General features: G+C 59.8%; 1 protein-coding gene across 1 annotated transcript in view; it reads left to right on the top strand.

The window, feature by feature from the left end:
* The window catches only part of abr (ABR activator of RhoGEF and GTPase), a 147,414-nt gene that overhangs the window by 84,787 nt on the left and 43,909 nt on the right, over nucleotides 1-18,718 (top strand). The window contains exons 4-9 of the mRNA XM_087977078.1: nucleotides 948-1,133; nucleotides 1,801-1,908; nucleotides 2,008-2,068; nucleotides 4,144-4,196; nucleotides 5,534-5,674; nucleotides 6,760-6,881. Coding sequence (XP_087833204.1) covers nucleotides 948-1,133; nucleotides 1,801-1,908; nucleotides 2,008-2,068; nucleotides 4,144-4,196; nucleotides 5,534-5,674; nucleotides 6,760-6,881 — 671 coding nt within the window. The remainder of the gene's footprint in view (nucleotides 1-947; nucleotides 1,134-1,800; nucleotides 1,909-2,007; nucleotides 2,069-4,143; nucleotides 4,197-5,533; nucleotides 5,675-6,759; nucleotides 6,882-18,718) is intronic.

Raw genomic sequence — 18,718 nt, forward strand, 5'->3', positions numbered from 1 at the left:
CGGCACTCACTCAACACTGACCCTCCGACACTGCAGCACTCCCTCAGCACTGACCTCCTGACAGGGCGGTACTCCCTCAGCACTGACCTCCTGACAGGGCGGTACTCCCTCAGCACTGACCCTCCGACAGTGCGGCACTCCCTCAGCACTGACCCTCCGACAGTGCGGCACTCCCTCAGCACTGACCTCCTGACAGGGCAGCCCTCCCTCAGCACTGACCCTCCGACAGTGCGGCACTCCCTCAGCACTGACCCTCCGACAGTGCGACACTCCCTCAGCACTGACCCTCCGAACATGCGCGCTCCCTCAGCACTGACCCTCTGACAGTGCGGCGCTCCCTCGGCACTGACCCTCTGACAGTGCGGCGCTCCCTCGGCACTGACCCTCTGACAGTGCGGCGCTCCCTCGGCACTGACCCTCTGACAGTGCGGCGCTCCCTCGGCACTGACCCTCTGACAGTGCGGCGCTCCCTCGGCACTGACCCTCTGACAGTGCGGCGCTCCCTCGGCACTGACCCTCCGACAGTGCGGCGCTCCCTCGGCACTGACCCTCCGACAGTGCGGCGCTCCCTCTGCACTGACCTTCCGACAGTGCGGCGCTCCCTCTGCACTGACCTTCCGACAGTGCGGCGCTCCCTCAGCACTGACCTCTGACAGTGAGGCACTCCCTCACACTGACCCTCCAACTGTGGTAATGTCATTAGAGACAACTCAAATCAAGTAACATGTCTGGCTCAGTCTGTCACTTTGAGTCAAGCAGTCCTTGTTTCTAGACCCAAGGCCTGCCCTGAACCAGTGTAAATGGTTTGGAAACCTTGCCACCCTGGAGTGGAGAGGGGAGTTCGCTCAATGACCAAAGTGTCTCAGTGTCTGTGAACTTGTGCAGTCTCAGTTATAGAGAATCCTATTGACCATGTCACTGGCTTTTTCCCGAACCCTCTCTTTCAGCCACTGAAGCCACTCAAAGCTGCTGCTACCACCTCACAGCCGGTTCTGACCAATCAGCAAATTGAGACCATCTTCTACAAGGTGCAGGAAATCCAACAGATTCACCGAGAATTCTGTGACAGTCTGCGTCCCAAAATCGAGAACTGGGATTCCCAGCATTCTGTGGGACACCTCTTCCAGAAGCTGGTAAATGGGGAAGGGGCACTGCAAGTGGATGTGTGCGCGGCCAACTGTCACCCCCTCCCCCTGAGCTCTGTCAGGATGATTCCAGACTGAATGGTCCATCTCATCCTCTCCTCCCCCCATTCCCCCACCCCCAGTTTCTGTCTCAGTCGCTCTTTCTTTCCCCCTTCTCTGTGTCTCTTTCCCCTTTGTCCTTCCCAGCTTCCCATCTCTCCCCCAGATGTCTGTCTCTCTTTCCTTCCCTCCCTGTCCCCCCCTCTCTCACTTACCCCTCTTTTCCACCTCACCCTTCCTCTTTCTTCCCTCCCTCTCTCTTTCCCCACCCTCACGTCTCTATTATCTCTTGTCCATCTTCTCTCTCCCCTCCCTCATACGAACTAGGAGCAGGAGTAGGCCGTCTGACCCTTCTAGCCTGCTCCACCAATCAATAGGATCATGACTGATCTTCTCGTGGACTCAGATTCACTTGCCTGTGTACTCTCAACGTATCCCTTAATTCCTTCATTGTTCAAAAAAAATACCTTAGCTTTAAAAACATTTACTGAAATAGCGTGAACTACTTCACTGGGCAGGGAATTCCATAGATTTACAGCCCTCTGGGTGAGGATGTACCTTCTCTACTCCCCACTCTGACCCTGCTCTGATTGCCCCTCCCTCTCTCTGTCTATAGGCCGAAGGTCTCGGAGTGTACCAGGCCTTTGTGGGAAATTATAAAGTTGCCGTGGAGACAGTTGAGAGATGTAGCTTGGCTAACAACAACTTCAAGAAGATCTCAGAGGTAAGGTGGGATTACATGGAGTAACTGACCTGAGGCAATAGGTTTGGGCTGAGAGATCACTCTGTCTCAGCTGACTGTTCTTCCTCTCTCTCTTTTAAGAATCTGAAAGTCAAAAGCCCCAAGGATTCAAAGGAATGTTCCACCTCTGTCACATTGGAAGGTAGGTTTCTCGAACATGCTTTTGAAGGTAGTGACCTTGTGCTGTGAGCCCCTCAGACTTGCACTGCCCCATTGCTGGGTCCACATGTCGAGCTGTGATCTGAGCACTCGCTGTGTCCTTATTGTTGCCGATCCATGTATGAGCCTGGTGACTGTCTGTCAGTGTGTACCGAGCCCACTACCCCGCCCTTCCCCCAGCAATCCATGTGACAGCAGGACTCGGGGCTCGGTGTGGACAGGACTGAGTAAGATACAGAGAGTGAGGGAGGAGGGGAGGCGATGGAAATGTTGCTGATACTCCGGCTCTGCTGCAAGTGCAGCTGCTATGGTAAATGCTTGGTGTTGTTGCTTTGTGTCTTTGTGTATCTCTGCCTCATCCATATTCTGCTCATTAAGCTGCCTCTGTGTGAAAGAGAATACATGAGACAATAGCAGTCGACTTGCCCGTTTCCCCTGCTGCCTTCACCTCGACAATCTTACTCCCATTTACTTTGATGATTAGACGTGGTTTCCTTTGTCCTTGTCGTCACCTTCTAAAACGGAAAAGAGATTAATCCCAAACCATAGGGAATGTTTGACATTCTGAGGACATTCAAGAGAGATTGCACATTCTCCACTCACTGTGCACCCGATATTTGCAGCAGACTCTCCCTGATTCAGGGGCAAGGGAGATAACATTGACTCTGTGTTTCCCCCTCCTGCCCGAGGCTTTCGATCTGGAGGGTTTCTCTCAAAAACTTGTGGCCAGTGAGCACAGGCTGGACCCCAACCCCCTGTGGGCACAGATTTACCGGCCCTACCTGACCCCTCACTGCCAGAATCACTTGTATGTAATGGGCAGGGGTCTGTGTGTGTAATCAGTGGAGTCTGTATTATGCCCACCCAGTTTTCAAGTGAAAATGATCCTACATGTTCCTTTGTTAGCAGGTCTTGTTGCTAGGCAGGGGAACAGTGTGTGAATCTGTCCATTCCTGTGTGTGAGAATGCTGGGACTCAGCAATGCAGAATTGTTAGCCTGCAGCAAGCAACTTCCCTGTGTGTGTCACTCGTGACAAAAATCACATTGTGATCAAAAACAAACTCATAAAAGAGTCATAACAGAGAATCCTGTTACTGTTTCTGGAGACATAGCTCACATTGTGAAATGCCACAAGTCCCTGGAATTCAGCGAGAGGAAAAGAGACCACTTCACTGTTCACTGAGCAAGATTCTCATCATTGCCATGAAAATGTTATCATTGTCAGTAAAGCTCCCTCGACACTGTCCCCCATCAAACACTCCCAGGACAGGGACAGCATGGGGTTAGATACAGAGTAAAGCTCCCTCTACACTGTCCCCCATCAAACACTCCCAGGGACAGGGACAGCATGGGGTTAGATACAGTGTAAAGCTCCCTCTACACTGTCCCCATCAAACACACCCAGGGACTGGGACAGCATGGGGTTAGATACAGAGTAAAGCTCCCTCTACACTGTCCCCATTAAACACTCCCAGGACAGGGACAGCATGGGGTTAGATACAGTGTAAAGCTCTCTCTACACTGTCCCCATTAAACACTCCCAGGACAGGGACAGCATGGGGTTAGATACAGTGTAAAGCTCTCTCTACACTGTCCCCCATCAAACATTCCCAGGACAGGGACAGCATGGGGTTAGATACAGAGTAAAGCTACCTCAACATTGTCCCCCATCAAACACTCCCAGGACAGGGACAGCACGGGGTTAGATACAGAGTAAAGCTCTCTCTACACTGTCCCCATTAAACACTCCCAGGACAGGGACAGCATGGGGTTAGATACAGAGTAAAGCTCTCTCTACACTGTTCCCATTAAACACTCCCAGGACAGGGACAGTATGGGGTTAGATACAGAGTAAAGCTCTCTCTACACTGTCCCCATTAAACACTCCCAGGACAGGGACAGTATGGGGTTAGATACAGAGTAAACCTTCCCCTACACTGTGCCCCATCAAACACTCCCAGGACAGGGACAGCACGGTATTAGATACAGAGTTAATCTGTGATTAGGTAAAGTGATTGTAAAAGTTAATTTTTCTCAGCCGTGTCTATCTGTTTCAGCTCTGCTCTACAAGCCAATCAACCGAGTTACTCGAAGCACCCTGGTGCTACATGTGAGTATTCAACCTGTCCTAATGGTAAACTTTAATATTCAAAGAATGGTCACTTCGTGTAACAGAAGGGACAAAAATATTATCACAAAATACGACCTTTCTGTGAAGAACACAAAGAGGAGTTGTATAATCAAAATTTTATGGAGTCCCAATTGGAATCATTTCCACCGCCCACACCCCAACACACACGCGTACGTATTTGACTTCAATAATATCTGGAGTTAAGAATCTAATAAATGATGGAAAAATCCATTATTGACTGTCAGAAAAATCATCTGGTTCATTACTGTCCTTTAGAGAAGGAAACTGCCATCCTCACCCAGCCTATACTTGACTGCTGACCCACAGCAATGTGGTTGGCACCTACCTGCCCTCTGGGCAATTAGGGATGGGCAATAAATGCTGGGCCTAGTCAGCGACACCCTCATCCTGTGAATTAATAAACAAGAAAATAGTGCGGCGCTCCCTCAGAACTGAACCTCCGACAGTGCAGCACTCCCTCAGCACTGACCCTCCGACAGTGCGGCGATCCCTCAGTACTGACCCTCCGACAGTGCAGCACTCCCTCAGCACTGACCCTCCGACAGTGCGGCGCCCCCTCAGCACTGACCCTCCGACAGTGCGGCGCTCCCTCAGCACTGACCCTCCGACAGTGCGGCGCTCCCTCAGCACTGACCCTCTGACAGTGCGGCGCTCCCTCAGTACTGACCGTCCGACAGTGCGGCGCTCCCTCAGTACTGACCCTCCAACAGTGCAGCCCCATGGGATGTGCTATCCTGCGTTTTGTGCTGGAATCTCTGAAATGGGCCTTTAACCCAGTGATTGGTGCTTGTAATGTGAAAATCTTGCCCTGGAATCTCAGCACCACCTCCACATCACCACCTACTTTTCCCCCCAAGGCTTTTCACCAGGTCTATTGAATTGAAAATTTCAGTGATGACCTTTGGAATATCACTCTGCCCCCTTAAAATCCTTAGTGTGAAAAAGCAAGCAATTCAGCCCATTGAGCCCACACTGATTCTCCAAACAGCATACTCCCCCAACCCACCCCATAACCCTGTATTTCTCATGGTAAACTCATCTAGCCTGCACCTCCCTGAACACTGGACAGTTTAGCATCCACCCTAACCTGCACATCTTTGGACTGTGGGAGGAAACCGGAGTACCTGGAGGAAACCCACGCAGACACGGGGAGAATGTTTGAGCTCTACACAGACTGTTGCCCAAGGTGGGAATTGAACCCAGGTCCGTGGCACTGTGAAGAGCCACTGTGCTGCCTTAACATTGCTGAGGAGGTAGAGGCAGGTTTAACAGAGCTGCTGTGTCTGTGATTGCAGGATCTCCTGAAGCACACTCCAACACAGCATCCCGACTACCCCTTACTGCAGGATGCTCTCCGAATCTCTCAGAATTTCCTGTCCAGCATTAATGAGGAAATCTCTGATCGGCACGCACACATGACACTGGCAAAGGGAGAGGTGAGTGGACATGTCCGGTGGGGCTGGAGCCTGGGGCCTGGGTTGACTGCTGTCGGATGGATCATTGTCACCTGATGCTGGTCTGACTGACAGTTCCCCCAGAATCCAAGGCTGCAGCTAACAGCAGGGTGAGAGGCTTTGTGGACAGCTTCCTGTTGGCCATTACTGCTCCTTGTTCATTGCTAAAAGCAGACGAGAAGCTGATGCTTTTCATTGTGCACTCGTCGGAAGTAGGATGCAAAAAACAGCCCTGAGAAATCAGACACCATTTTACCAGGCACGAGAACAGAGTGCTGATTGGTTGAGCTTTTATTGGCAATGTAGCAACAACAGTTAACTGTCAGTCTGAATTTGCAGACCAGGCAGGTACTGACTGTTAACAAGTCTTGTTGATCATTGACAGTGAGCAGCCGGCTGATGGTGTTTGCAAGCTGAGGACATTATTTCCACCATTAAATGTGAATCTGCTCCTGGATGTCATTTATCAAAAGATCAGAGTTACAGAAGCCCCTGACATTAATACTCAGGGCTCTGTTTTATGAGGGCTAAAAGAATTTGTTCGAGTGTTCCATCTTTTTTTAAAAAAAGGGGGTCATGGAGACAGCCAGCATTCCGATGGCAACACCCTGACCAAACCAGAATTGATCTGACTGCCTGAGAAGTCACATTGACAGTTACTACATCTCCACGCCAAGAATGATTCAACCAATCAGGACCCTATTCTCATACCTTATAAAATGATGTCTCTTTTTCAAGTTGTTTCTTGTGTCCGAGTTCTGATCAGTTCACCTTCTCCTCTCTGTTTAGTATTGTTGACGTCTTGTACTCCCCTTGTTTCAGGTTCATTTGATGTGCCCTGCCCATCACTGAGACATGGTGCGGATTATTCCCCCATAACTCCCCTGGCATGTTGGTAAATACCCTGAACCCAACCCTGTTGATGATTGCCCCTAGATGGTAACCTCCACCACACCCACACCACCCTTTGGTGGATTTCCTGTCATCCCATGGCAATGGTTTCCACCAGCAGAGCTCCCTCCGACAGTGGTGACCCTGTGTGAATATCTTCCTGCTTTCTCTTTCAGAATCGGCAGTTGGTGAGAGACGGTTTTATTGTTGAAGTTTCAGAGGGATCCAGGAAACTGCGACATGTTTTCCTCTTCACTGATCTCCTGTTGTGCGGCAAACTGAAAAAGCAGGCAGTCGGGTAGGGAATTTCCGGGTCTGCATTCTGCTAATGGAGACAGATTTCTGGGGTGTACATGCCCCAGGTCAGTGGGAAATGAATAAAATGAACAGACTCAGCGAAAGAAACAGTTATCTGATTGAGCTGATACAGTAAAAGCTAGGGCTGATGCAGTAGATGTTAAGTTTTAAGATTTGCTAAAGGGAAGATATATGGCATTATTTGTCTCTCTTTATCCGTCTTGCTCAGTCACACCCACACTGTGGCCTGTGTGCATGCCCCCTCTCTGAGCATCCTACTCCTCATCTGTCTGCCTCTGTCTTACCATGTCTCTGCTACTGTCCCTATATCACTCGCCCCCCCCCCCCACTACACTATTCCATTTTCTTCCCTATGCCTACCCAATGACCATTTAAATGCCCTTGAAGTTGGTGAGTCTACTGCTGTTACAGGCAGTGTGTTCCACACCCCTACCACTCCCTGAGTAAAGAAACTACCTCTGACATCTGACCTATGTCTGTCACCCCTCAGTTTAAAGCTATGTCCCTTTGTTCTAGCCATCACCATCCGAGGAAAAAGGTTCTCCCTGTCCACCCGATCTAACCCTCTGATTATCTTATATATCTCAATCAAATCACCTCTCGACCTTTTCTCTAACAAAAACAGCCTCAAGCCTGTCTTCGGATGCTGCCTGAATTGCTGTGCTCTTCCAACACCACTGATCCAGAATCTGGTTTCCAGCATCTGCAGTCATTGTTTTTACCTCAAGTCCCTCAGCCTTTCCTCGTAAGACCTTCCCTCCAGACCAGGCAACATTCTAGTAAATCTCCTCTGAACCTTTTCCAAAGCTTCCTCATCTTTCTTATAATGCGGTGATCAGAACTGTATGCAATACTCCAAGTGCGGCCACACTAGTATCTTTTACAACTGCAGCATAACGTCATGGCTCTGAAACTCACTCCCTCTACCAATAAAAGCTAACACACCATATGTCTTCTTAATAACCCTATCAACCTGGGTGGCAACTTTCAGGGATCTATGTACCGAGATCTCTCTGCTCATCTACACTGCCAAGAATCTTATCATTACCCTGCATTCCTGTTACTCCTTCCAAAGTAAATCATCTCACACGTTTATGCATTAAACTCCATTTGCCACCTCTCAGCCCAGCTCTGCAGCTTATCTATGTCCCTCTGTAACCTGCAACATCCTTCAGCACCATCCACAACTGCATCAATCTTAGTGTCATCCACAAATTTACTAACCCATGCTTCTACACCCTCATCCAGATCGTTCATACAAATGACAAACAGCAGTGGACCCAACACCAACCCTTGTGGTACACCACGAGTAACTGAATTCCAGGATGAACATTTCCCATCAACCACCACCCTCTGTCTTCTTTCAGTACGCCAATTCCTGATCCAAGCCACTAAATCACCCTCAATCCCATGCCTCTGTATTTTGTGCAGTAGCCTACCATGAGGAACCTTATTAAATGCCTTACTGAAATCCATATACACCACATCAACGGCTTTACTCTCATCCACCTGTTTGATCACCTTCTCAAAGAACTCAATAAGGTTTGTGGGACATGACCTACCCTTCACAAAATCGTGTTGACTATCCCTAATCAAATTTTCCCTTTCTAGATGATTATAGATCCTATCTAAGAACCAAGAAAATTTACAGCCCAGGAATAGGCCCTCCAAGCCTGAGCCGATCCAAATCCACTGTCTAAACCTATCACCCACTTCCTAAACATCTGTATCCCTCTGCTCCCCTCCTACTCCTGCATCTGTCCAGACGCATCTTAAATGAATCTACTGTGCCTGCCTCTACCACCTCTGCTGGCAACGTGTTCCAGACGCCCACCACCCTCTGTGTGAAGTACTTCCCACGTGTATCCCCCTTAAACTTTCCACTTCTCACCTTGAACGCATGACCTCTGGTTATTGAATCCCTCACCCTGGGAAAAGCTTACCTCTATCCACCCTGTCTATACCCTTCATGATTTTGTAAACCTCAATCAGGTCCCCCCCTTAATCTCCTTTTTTCTAATGAAAACAATCCTAACCTACTCAACCTCTCTTCATAGCTAGCACCTTCCATACCAGGCAACATCCTCGTAAACCTTCTCTGCACCCTCTCCAAAGCGTCCACATTCTATCTCTTATAACCTTTTCCAAATCTTTACCCAAAACAAAAGTAAAGCTCACTGGTCTATAATTTCCAGGGTTGTCTCTACTCCCCTTCTTGAACAAGGGAATCACATTTGCTATCCTCCAGTCTTCTGGCACTATTCCTGTAGACAATGACAACTTAAATATCAAAGCCAAAAGCTCTGCAATCTCCTCCTTGGCTTCTCAGAGAATCCTAGGATAAATCCCCTCCCCCTCATTCCTCCCCCCCGCCCCGCTTCAGCCCCCCCATTCCGTTTCCCCCCTCACTCCATCCCCCATTCCGAACACCCCCCCCACTTCATCCCCCCCATTCTGTTTACCCCCACCTCCCCCACATTCCCCCCTCCCCCACATTCCCCCCTCCCCCACATTCCCCCCTCCCCCACATCCCCCCCCTCCCACCACCTCCCCTGGCCCCCTTCCCCAATTCGGCTGCTCACCCTCTGTCTCATGCTGTCTCTGTCTCACTTTTTTTCTCTCTCTCTCTCTTCCTCTCTGGGGGGCTCTCCATCTCTCTCTCCCAGTTTCACTCCCTGTCCCTCTCTATCAGCTCTCTATCTCTCTCACTCTGTCCGTCTTGCTGGTGCCTCTGTCCTTCTCTTGCACATTGCTGCCATCATTGAGCAGGATTGAGAGGCTGAATGGCTTCCTGTGTTCCTATTGACTGTTGGAGCACCCATGTTTTTTTTGAGCTGACAATTCCACGCTGTTACCTGGGCACTGGGTATTCAGCTTGGAGTTCTGCCAAATTTCTATCTTTGCAAACTGGAGTGTTGTTACTGCCTGTGGGTGCAGTGTGGGTACTCTCCCTTCCTGCTCATTGTCATTACCTGTGTGACCAGCCTGCTGCATCATGTTAGCCTTTTCCTTTCAGTGACCACAACTTCCTACACGTGATCGCACAGCTCTCCCGGGCAATTTCTCTGTCTAACTTTCTCCCCATCTTGTTCTCTTTATCTATCTCTCTTTCTTTCACCCTTTCTCTCTCTCTACCTCTTTATCTTTTTCAGTGTCTCTGTCTCCCCCTTCCCTGTCTCTATCACTGTCTCTTTCTCTCTATCTCTGTCCCCCTCCCTCCCTCCCTCTCCCTGTCCCCTCTTTCTGTCTCCTTGTTACCCCCTCTCTCTCTGTCCACCTTCTCTCTCTCTGTCCCCCCCCATCTCCCCCTCTGTATTCCCCTGTCCCCCTCTCTGCCATACGTCCCTCCCCCGTCAATGCCCCCGTTCCACCCTCTTTGTCCCCCCTTCCCGTCTCCCTCTTAACCGTACTGTTTGTCCCCGTCACCCTCCTGTGTCCCCCTTACTCTGAACCCCCTGCCCCCCCCGTCCCCCCTCTCTCTCTGACCCCTCCTCGCTCGCTCTCTCTGTCTCCCTCTCTCTCTCTGTCCCCCTCCTCTCTCGGTCTCTCTCTGTCTCCCTCCTCCTCTCTCTCTGTCCCCCTCCTCTCTCTCTCTCTCTGTCCCCCTCCTTTCTCTCTCTCTCTCTCTGTCCCCCTCCCCTCTCTCTCTCTCTCTGTCTCCCTCCTCCTCTCTCTCTGTCCCCCTCCACTCTCTCTCTGTCCCCCTCCTCTCTCTCTCTCTCTGTCCCCCTCCTCTCTCTCTCTCTGTCCCCCTCCTCCTCCTCTCTCTCTGTCCCCCTCCTCTCTCTTTCTCTCTCTGTCCCCCTCCTCTCTCTCTCTCTCTCTGTCTCCCTCCTCTCTCTCTGTCTCTCTCTCTCTCTCTGTCCCCCTCCTCTCTCTCTCTCTCTCTCTCTGTCCCCCTCCTCTCTCTCTCTCTCTGTCTCCCTCCTCTCTCTCTGTCTCCCTCCTCTCTCTCTGTCTCTCTCTCTCTCTCTCTGTCCCCCTCCTCTCTCTCTCTCTGTCTCCCTCCTCTCTCTCTCTCTCTGTCCCCCTCCTCTCTCTCTCTGTCCCCCTCCCCTCTCACTCTGTCCCCCTCCTCTCTCTCTCTGTCCCCCTCCTCTCTCTCTCTCTCTCTGTCCCCCTCCTCTCTCTCTCTGTCCCCCTCCTCTCTCTCTCTCTCTGTCGCACTCCTCTTTCTCTGTCTCTCTCCCTCGCTCACCCCCCTCTCTCTTCCCCCCCCTCTCTTCCCCCCCCCTCTCTGTTCCACCCCCTCTCTCCCCCCCCCCTCTCTGTTCCCCCAGTCCCCCCCTCTCTGTCTCCCCTCCCCTCTCTGTCTCCCCTCCCCTCTCTGATCCCCCACCCTCTCTGTCCCCCCCACCATCTCTGTCCCCCCACCCTCTGTCCCCCCCCCCCCGGCTCCCCCCTCTCTCGGTCCCCCCCCTCTCTCGGTCCCCCCTCTCTCTGTCCCCGCCTCTCTCTGTCCCCCCCCCCTCTCTCTGTCCCCCCCCTCTCTGTCCCCCCCCCTCTGTCCCCCCCCCCCCTCTGCCCCCCCCCCCTCTGCCCCCCCCCCTCTCTGTCCCCCCCCCCTCTGCCCCCCCCCCTCTCTGCCCCCCCCTCTCTGTCCCCCCCCCTCTCTGTCCCCCCCTCTCTGTCCCCCCCCTCTCTGTCCCCCCCCTCTCTGTCCCCCCCCTCTCTGTTCCCCCCCCTCTCTGTTCCCCCCCCCTCTCTGTGTCCCCCCCTCTCTGTGTCCCCCCCTCTCTGTGTCCCCCTCTCTGTCCCCCCCTCTCTGTCCCTCCCTCTCTGTCCCCTCTCTCTGTCCCCCCCCCTCTGTCCCCCCCCTCTCTGTTCCCCCCCTCTCTGTTCCCCCCCTCTCTGTTCCCCCCCCTCTCTCTTCCCCCCCCTCTCTGTGTCCCCCCCTCTCTGTCCCCCCCTCTCTGTTCCCCCCCTCTCTGTTCCCCCCCTCTCTGTTCCCCCCCTCTCTGTTCCCCCCCTCTCTGTTCCCCCCCTCTCTGTTCCCCCCCTCTCTGTTCCCCCCCTCTCTGTCCCCACCTCTCTGTCCCCACCTCTCTGTCCCCTCTCTCTGTCCCCTCCCTCTCTGTCCCCCTCCCTCTCTGTCCCCCTCCCTCTCTGTCCCCCTCCCTCTCTGTCCCCCTCCCTCTCTGTCCCATCCCACTCTGTCCCCCCCCCCCACTCTGTCCCCCCCCCCCATTCTGTCCCACCCCCCCCACTCTGTCCCACCCCCTACTCTGTCCCCCCCCTCTCTGTCCCCCCCACTCTCTCTGTCCCCCCCACCCTCTCTGTCCCCCCACCCTCTGTCCCCCCTCCCGGCTCCCCCCCCCTCTCTGTTCCCCCCCCCCCCCTCTCGGTCCCCTCCCTCTCTCGGTCCCCTCCCTCTCTCGGTCCCCCCCCTCTCTCGGTCCCCCCCCTCTCTCTGTCCCCCCCTCTCTCTCTGTCACCCCCCTCTCTGCCCCCCCCCCTTTCCTCCCCCCCCCTCTTTCCTCCCCCCCCCCCTCTTTCCTCCCCCCCTCTGGCTCACCCTCTCTCCATCCCCCCCTCTCTCGGTCCCCCCCTCTCTCTGTCCCCCCCTCTCTCTCTGTCACCCCCCTCTCTGCCCCCCCCCCTTTCCTCCCCCCCCCTCTTTCCTCCCCCCCCCTCTTTCCTCCCCCCCCCCTCTTTCCTCCCCCCCTCTGGCTCACCCTCTCTCCATCCCCCCCTCTCTCGGTCCCCCCCCCTCTCTCGGTCCCCCCTCTCTCTGTCCCCCCCTCTCTCTCTGTCCCCCCCCCTCTCTGTTCCCCCCCCCCTCTCTGTCCCCCCCCTTCTCTGTCCCCTTCCTCTCTGTCCCCTTCCTCTCTGTCCCCCCCCCTCTCTGTCCCCCTCCCTCTCTGTCCCCCCCCCCTCTCTGTCTGCCCCCTCTCTGTTCCCCCCCGTCTCTGTTCCCCCCCCTTCTGTCCCCCCCTCTGTCCCCCCCTCTGTCCCCCCCCTCTCTGTCCCCCCCTCTCTGTCCCCCCCCCCTCTCTGCCCCCCCCCTCTGTCCCCCCCCTCTCTGTCCCCCCCCGTCCCCCCCCCCCTCTGTCCCCCCCCTCTCTGTCCCCCCCCCTCTCTGTCCCCCCCCTCCCTCTCTCTGTCCGCCCCCTCTCTGTCCCCCTCCCTCTCTGTCCCACCCCTCTCTGCCCCACCCCTCTCTGTCCCCCCCCTCTCTGTCCCCTCCCTCTCTTTCCCCCCCCCTCTGTTCCCCCCCTCTCTTCCCCCCCCCTCTCTTTCCCCCCCCTCTCTGTCCCCCCCCTCTCTGTCCCCCCCCTCTCTGTCCCTCCCCTCTCTGGCCCCCGCCTCTCTGGCCCCCCCTCTTTGCCCCCCCCTCTTTGCCCCCCCCTCTCTGCCACCCCTCTCTGCCACCCCTCTCTGCCCCCTCCTCTCTGCCACCCCTCTCTGTCCGCCCCCTCTCTGTCCCCCCCCCTCTCTGTCCCCCCCCCCCCGCCGTCCCTCTGTCGTCCCCCGTCCCTCCCTCTGTCCCCCCCGTCCCTCCCCCTCTGTCCCCCCCTCTCTGTCCCCCCCCCTCTGTCCCCCCCACTCTGCCCCCCCCCTGTCCCCCCCTCGCTGTCACCCCCCTCGCTGTCACCCCCCCTCGCTGTCACCCCCCTCGCTGTCACCCCCCTCGCTGTCCCCCCCCTCGCTGTCCCCCCGCTCTCTGTCCCCCCCTCTCTGTCCCCCCCTCTCTGCCCCCCCCTCTCTGTCCCCCCTCCTCTCTGTCCCCCCTCCTCTCTGTCCCCCCTCCTCTCTGTCCCCCCTCCTCTCTGTCCCCCCTCTCTCTGTCCCCCCTCTCTCTGTCCCCCCCTCTCTCTGTCCCCCCCTCTCTGTCCGCCCCCTCTCTGTCCCCCTCCCGCCTCTGTCCCCCTCCCCCCTCCCCCCTCTGTCCCCCTCCCCCCTCTGTCCCCCTCCCCTCTCTGTCCCCCCCCTCTCTGTCCCCCCCCTCTCTGTCCCCCCCCCTCTCTGTCCCCCCCCTCTCTGTCCCCCCCCTCTCTGTCCCCCCCCTCTCTGCCCCCCCCTCTCTGTCCCCCCCCCTCTGTCCCCCCCCTCTCTGTCCCCCCCCTCTCTGTCCCCCCCCTCTCTGTCCCCCCCCTCTCTGCCCGCCCCCTCTCTGTCACCCCTCTCTCTGTCCGCCCCCTCTCTGTCCGCCCCCTCTCTGTCCGCCCCCTCTCTGTCCGCCCCCTCTCTGTCCGCCCCCTCTCTGTCCGCCCCCGCCTCTGTCCGCCCCCGCCTCTGTCCCCCCCGCCTCTGTCCCCCCCGCCTCTGTCCCCCCCCTCTCTGTCCCACCCCTCTCTGCCCCACCCCTCTCTGTCCCCCCCCTCTCTGTCCCCTCCCTCTCTGTTCCCCCCCTCTCTGTCCCCCCCCCTCTGTCCCCCTCCCTCTCTGTCCCCCTCCCTCTCTTTCCCCCCCCCTCTGTTCCCCCCCTCTCTGTCCCCCCCCTCTCTTTCCCCCCCCTCTCTTTCCCCCCCCTCTCTTTCCCCCCCCTCTCTGTCCCCCCCCTCTCTGTCCCTCCCCTCTCTGGCCCCCCCTCTCTGCCCCCCCCTCTCTGCCCCCCCCTCTCTGCCCCCCCCTCTCTGCCCCCCCCTCTCTGCCACCCCTCTCTGCCCCCTCCTCTCTGCCCCCTCCTCTCTGCCCCCCCTCTCTGTCCGCCCCCTCTCTGTCCCCCCCCCTCTCTGTCCCCCCCCCCCTCCCCCCCGTCCCTCTGTCCCCCCCCCGTCCCTCCCTCTGTCCCCCCCCGTCCCTTCCCCTCTGTCCCCCCCTCTCTGTCCCCCCCTCTCTGTCCCCCCCTCTCTGTCCGCCCCCTCTGTGTCCCCCCCCTCTCCGCCCCCTCTGCCCCCCCCGTCCCCTCCCCCGTCCCCCCCCCGTCTCCCCCCCCTCTGTCCCCCCCCCTCTGCCCCCCCCTCTGTTCCCCCCCCCTCTGCCCCCCCCTCTCTGCACCTCCCCTCTGTCCCCCCCCTCTCTGTCACCCCCCCTCTCTGTCACCCCCCCTCTCTGCCCGCCCCCTCTCTGTCCGCCCCCTCTCTGTCCGCCCCCTCTCTGTCCGCCCCCTTTCTGTCCCCCCCTTTCTGTCCCCCCCGCCTCTGTCCCCCCCGCCTCTGTCCCCCCCGCCTCTGTCCCCCCCCTCTCTGTCCCCTCCCTCTCTGTTCCCCCCCTCTCTGTCCCCCCCCCTGTCCCCCTCCCTCTCTGTCCCCCTCCCTCTCTTTCCCCCCCCCTCTGTTCCCCCCCTCTCTGTCCCCCCCCTCTCTGTCCCCCCCCTCTCTGTCCCCCCCCTCTCTGTCCCCCCCCTCTCTGTCCCTCCCCTCTCTGGCCCCCGCCTCTCTGGCCCCCCCTCTCTGGCCCCCCCTCTCTGCCCCCCCTCTCTGCCCCCCCTCTCTGTCCGCCCCCTCTCTGTCCCCCCCCTCTCTGTCCCCCCCCCCCCGTACCTCTGTCCCCCCCCGTCCCTCCCTCTGTCCCCCCCCGTCCCTTCCCCTCTGTCCCCCCCTCTCTGTCCCCCCCTCTCTGTCCGCCCCCTCTGTGTCCCCCCCTCTGTGTCCCCCCCTCTCCGCCCCCCCTGCCCCCCCCGTCCCCCCCCCCCGTCCCCCCCCCCCCGTCCCCCCCCCCCGTCCCCCCCCCCCCGTCTCCCCCCCCCCGTCCCCCCCCCCCGTCTCCCCCCCCTCTGTCCCCCCCCCTCTGCCCCCCCCTCTGTCGCCCCCCCTCTGTCTCCCCCCCTCTGTCTCCCCCCCTCTCTGTCCCCCCCTCTCTGTCCCCCCCTCTCTGTCCCCCCCTCACTGTCCCCCCCTCTCTGTCCCCCCCTCTCTGTCCCCCCCTCTCTTTCCCCCCCTCTCTTTCCCCCCCTCTCTTTCCCCCCCTCTCTTTCCCCCCCTCTCTGTCCCCCCCTCTCTGTCCCCCCCTCTCTGTCCCCCCCTCTCTGTCCGCCCCCGCTCTGTGTCCCCCGCTCTGTGTCCCCCGCTCTGTGTCCCCCGCTCTGTGTCCCCCGCTCTGTGTCCTCCCCTCTCTGCCCACCCCTCTGCCCCACCCCCCTGTCCCCCCCCCCCTGTCCCCCCCCCTGTCCCCCCCCTTTTCCCCCTCTCTCTGTCCCCCCTCTCTCTGTCCCGCCCCTCTCTCTGTCCCGCCCCTCTCTCTGTCCCGCCCCTCTCTGTCCCCCCATCTGTCCCCCCCCTCTCTGCCCGCCCCCTCTCTGCCCGCCCCCTCTCTGTCCGCCCCCTCTCTGTCCGCCCCCTCTCTGTCCGCCCCCTCTCTGTCCGCCCCCTCTCTGTCCGCCCCCTCTCTGTCCGCCCCCTCTCTGTCCGCCCCCTCTCTGTCCGCCCCCTCTCTGTCCGCCCCCTTTCTGTCCCCCCCGCCTCTGTCCCCCCCGCCTCTGTCCCCCCCGCCTCTGTCCCCCCCGCCTCTGTCCCCCCCCCTCTGTCCCCCCCCCCTCTGTCCCCCCCCTCTCTGTCCCCTCCCTCTCTGTTCCCCCCCTCTCTGTCCCCCCCCTCTGTCCCCCTCCCTCTCTGTCCCCCTCCCTCTCTGTCCCCCTCCCTCTCTTTCCCCCCCCTCTGTTCCCCCCCTCTCTGTTCCCCCCCTCTCTGTCCCCCCCCTCTCTGTCCCCCCCCTCTCTGTCCCCCCCCTCTCTGTCCCCCCCCTCTCTTTCCCCCCCCTCTCTGTCCCCCCCCTCTCTGTCCCTCCCCTCTCTGGCCCCCGCCTCTCTGGCCCCCCCTCTCTGCCCCCCCCTCTCTGCCCCCTCCTCTCTGCCCCCCCTCTCTGTCCGCCCCCTCTCTGTCCCCCCCCTCTCTGTCCCCCCCCCCCCGTCCCTCTGTCCCCCCCCGTCCCTCCCTCTGTCCCCCCCCGTCCCTTCCCCTCTGTCCCCCCCTCTCTGTCCCCCCCTCTCTGTCCGCCCCCTCTGTGTCCCCCCCTCTGTGTCCCCCCCTCTCCGCCCCCCCTGCCCCCCCCGTCCCCCCCCCCCGTCCCCCCCCCCCGTCCCCCCCCCCGTCCCCCCCCCCGTCCCCGTCCCCGTCTCCCCCCCCTCTGTCCCCCCCCTCTGCCCCCTCTCTGTCCCCCCCTCTCTGTCCCCCCCTCACTGTCCCCCCCTCTCTGTCCCCCCCTCACTTTCCCCCCCTCACTTTCCCCCCCTCTCTTTCCCCCCCTCTCTTTCCCCCCCTCACTTTCCCCCCCTCACTTTCCCCCCCTCTCTGTCCCCCCCTCTCTGTCCCCCCCTCTCTGTCCCCCCCTCTCTGTCCCCCCCTCTCTGTCCCCCCCTCTCTGTCCGCCCCCGCTCTGTGTCCCCCGCTCTGTGTCCCCCGCTCTGTGTCCTCCCCTCTCTGCCCACCCCTCTGCCCCCCCCCCCTGTCCCCCCCCCCTGTCCCCCCCCCCTTTTCCCCCTCTCTCTGTCCCCCCCCTCTCTGTCCCGCCCCTCTCTCTGTCCCGCCCCTCTCTGCCCCCCCTTCTGTCCCCCCATCTGTCCCCCTCCCTCTCTGTCCCCCCCTCTCTGTCCCCCCCCTCTCTGTCACCCCCCTCTCTGTCCCCCCCCTCTCTGTCCCCCCCCTCTCTGTCCCCCCCTCTCTGTCCGCCCCCTCTCTGTCCGCCCCCTCTCTGTCCCCCCGCTCTGTGTCCCCCGCTCTGTGTCCCCCGCTCTGTGTCCCCCGCTCTGTGTCCCCCGCTCTGTGTCCCCCGCTCTGTGTCCTCCCCTCTCTGCCCCCCCGCCCCCCCTCTGTCCCCCCCCTCTGTCCCCCCCCGTCCCCCGCCCCTTTGTCCCCCCCCCCTCTGTCCCCCCCCTTTTCCCCCTCTCTGTCCCCCCCCCACTGTCCCGCCCCCTCACTGTCCCGCCCCTCTCTCTGTCCCGCCCCTCTCTCTGTCCCGCCCCCCTCTCTGCCCCCCCCCATCTGCCCCCCCCATCTGCCCCCCCATCTGTCCCCCTCCCTCTCTGTCCCCCCCCCTCTCTGTCCCCCCCCCTCTCTGTCCCCCCCCCTCTCTGCCCCCCCCTCTCTGTCCCCCCCTCTCTGTCCCCCCCTCTCTGTCCCCCCCTCTCTGTCCCCCCCTCTCTGTCCCCCCCTCACTGTCCCCCCTCTCTTTCCCCCCCTCTCTTTCCCCCCCTCTCTTTCCCCCCCTCTCTTTCCCCCCCTCTCTGTCCGCCCCCTCTCTGTCCCTCCGCTCTGTGTCTCCCGCTCTGTGTCCCCCGCTCTGTGTCCCCCCCCTGTGTCCTCCCCTCTCTGCCCCCCGCCCCCCCCTCTGTCCCCCCCCCTCTGCCCCCCCCTCTGTCCCCCCCCTCTGTCCCCCCCCCCCTGTCCCCCCCTTTCCCCCCTCTCTCTGTCCCCCCCCTCTCTGTCCCCCCCCCTCTCTGTCCCGCCCCTCTCTCTGTCCCGCCCCTCTTTCTGTCCGCCCCATCTGCCCCCCCATCTGTCCCCCCCCCTCTCTGTCCCCCCCCCTCTCTGTCCCCCCCCCTCTCTGCCCCCCCCTCTCTGCCCCCCCCTCTCTGTCCCCCCCTCTCTGCACCCCCCCCTCTGCCCCCCCCCTCTGTCCCCCCCCCTCTGTCCCCCCCCCTCTCTGTCCCCCCCCCTCTCTGTCCCCCCCCCTCTCTGTTCCCCCCTCTCTGTCCCCCCCCCTGTCCTCCCCCTCTCTGTCCTCCCCCCTCTCTGTCCTCCCCCCTCTCTGTCCCCCCCCTCTCTGTCCCCCCCCTCTCTGTCCCCCCCTCTCTGTCCCCCCCCTCTCTGCCCCCCCCCTCTGTCCCCCCCCCTCTGCCCCCCCCCTCTCTGTCCCCCCCCCTCTGCCCCCCCCTCTCTGTCCCCCCCCTCTCTGCCCCCCCCCCCCCTCTCTGCCCCCCCCGTCTCCCTCCCCTCT

The sequence above is a fragment of the Chiloscyllium plagiosum genome, unplaced genomic scaffold (assembly GCF_037043375.1).
Source record: "Chiloscyllium plagiosum isolate Xiang-an unplaced genomic scaffold, Cpla_swu_hap1 HiC_scaffold_31, whole genome shotgun sequence".
NCBI lineage: Eukaryota > Metazoa > Chordata > Chondrichthyes > Orectolobiformes > Hemiscylliidae > Chiloscyllium > Chiloscyllium plagiosum.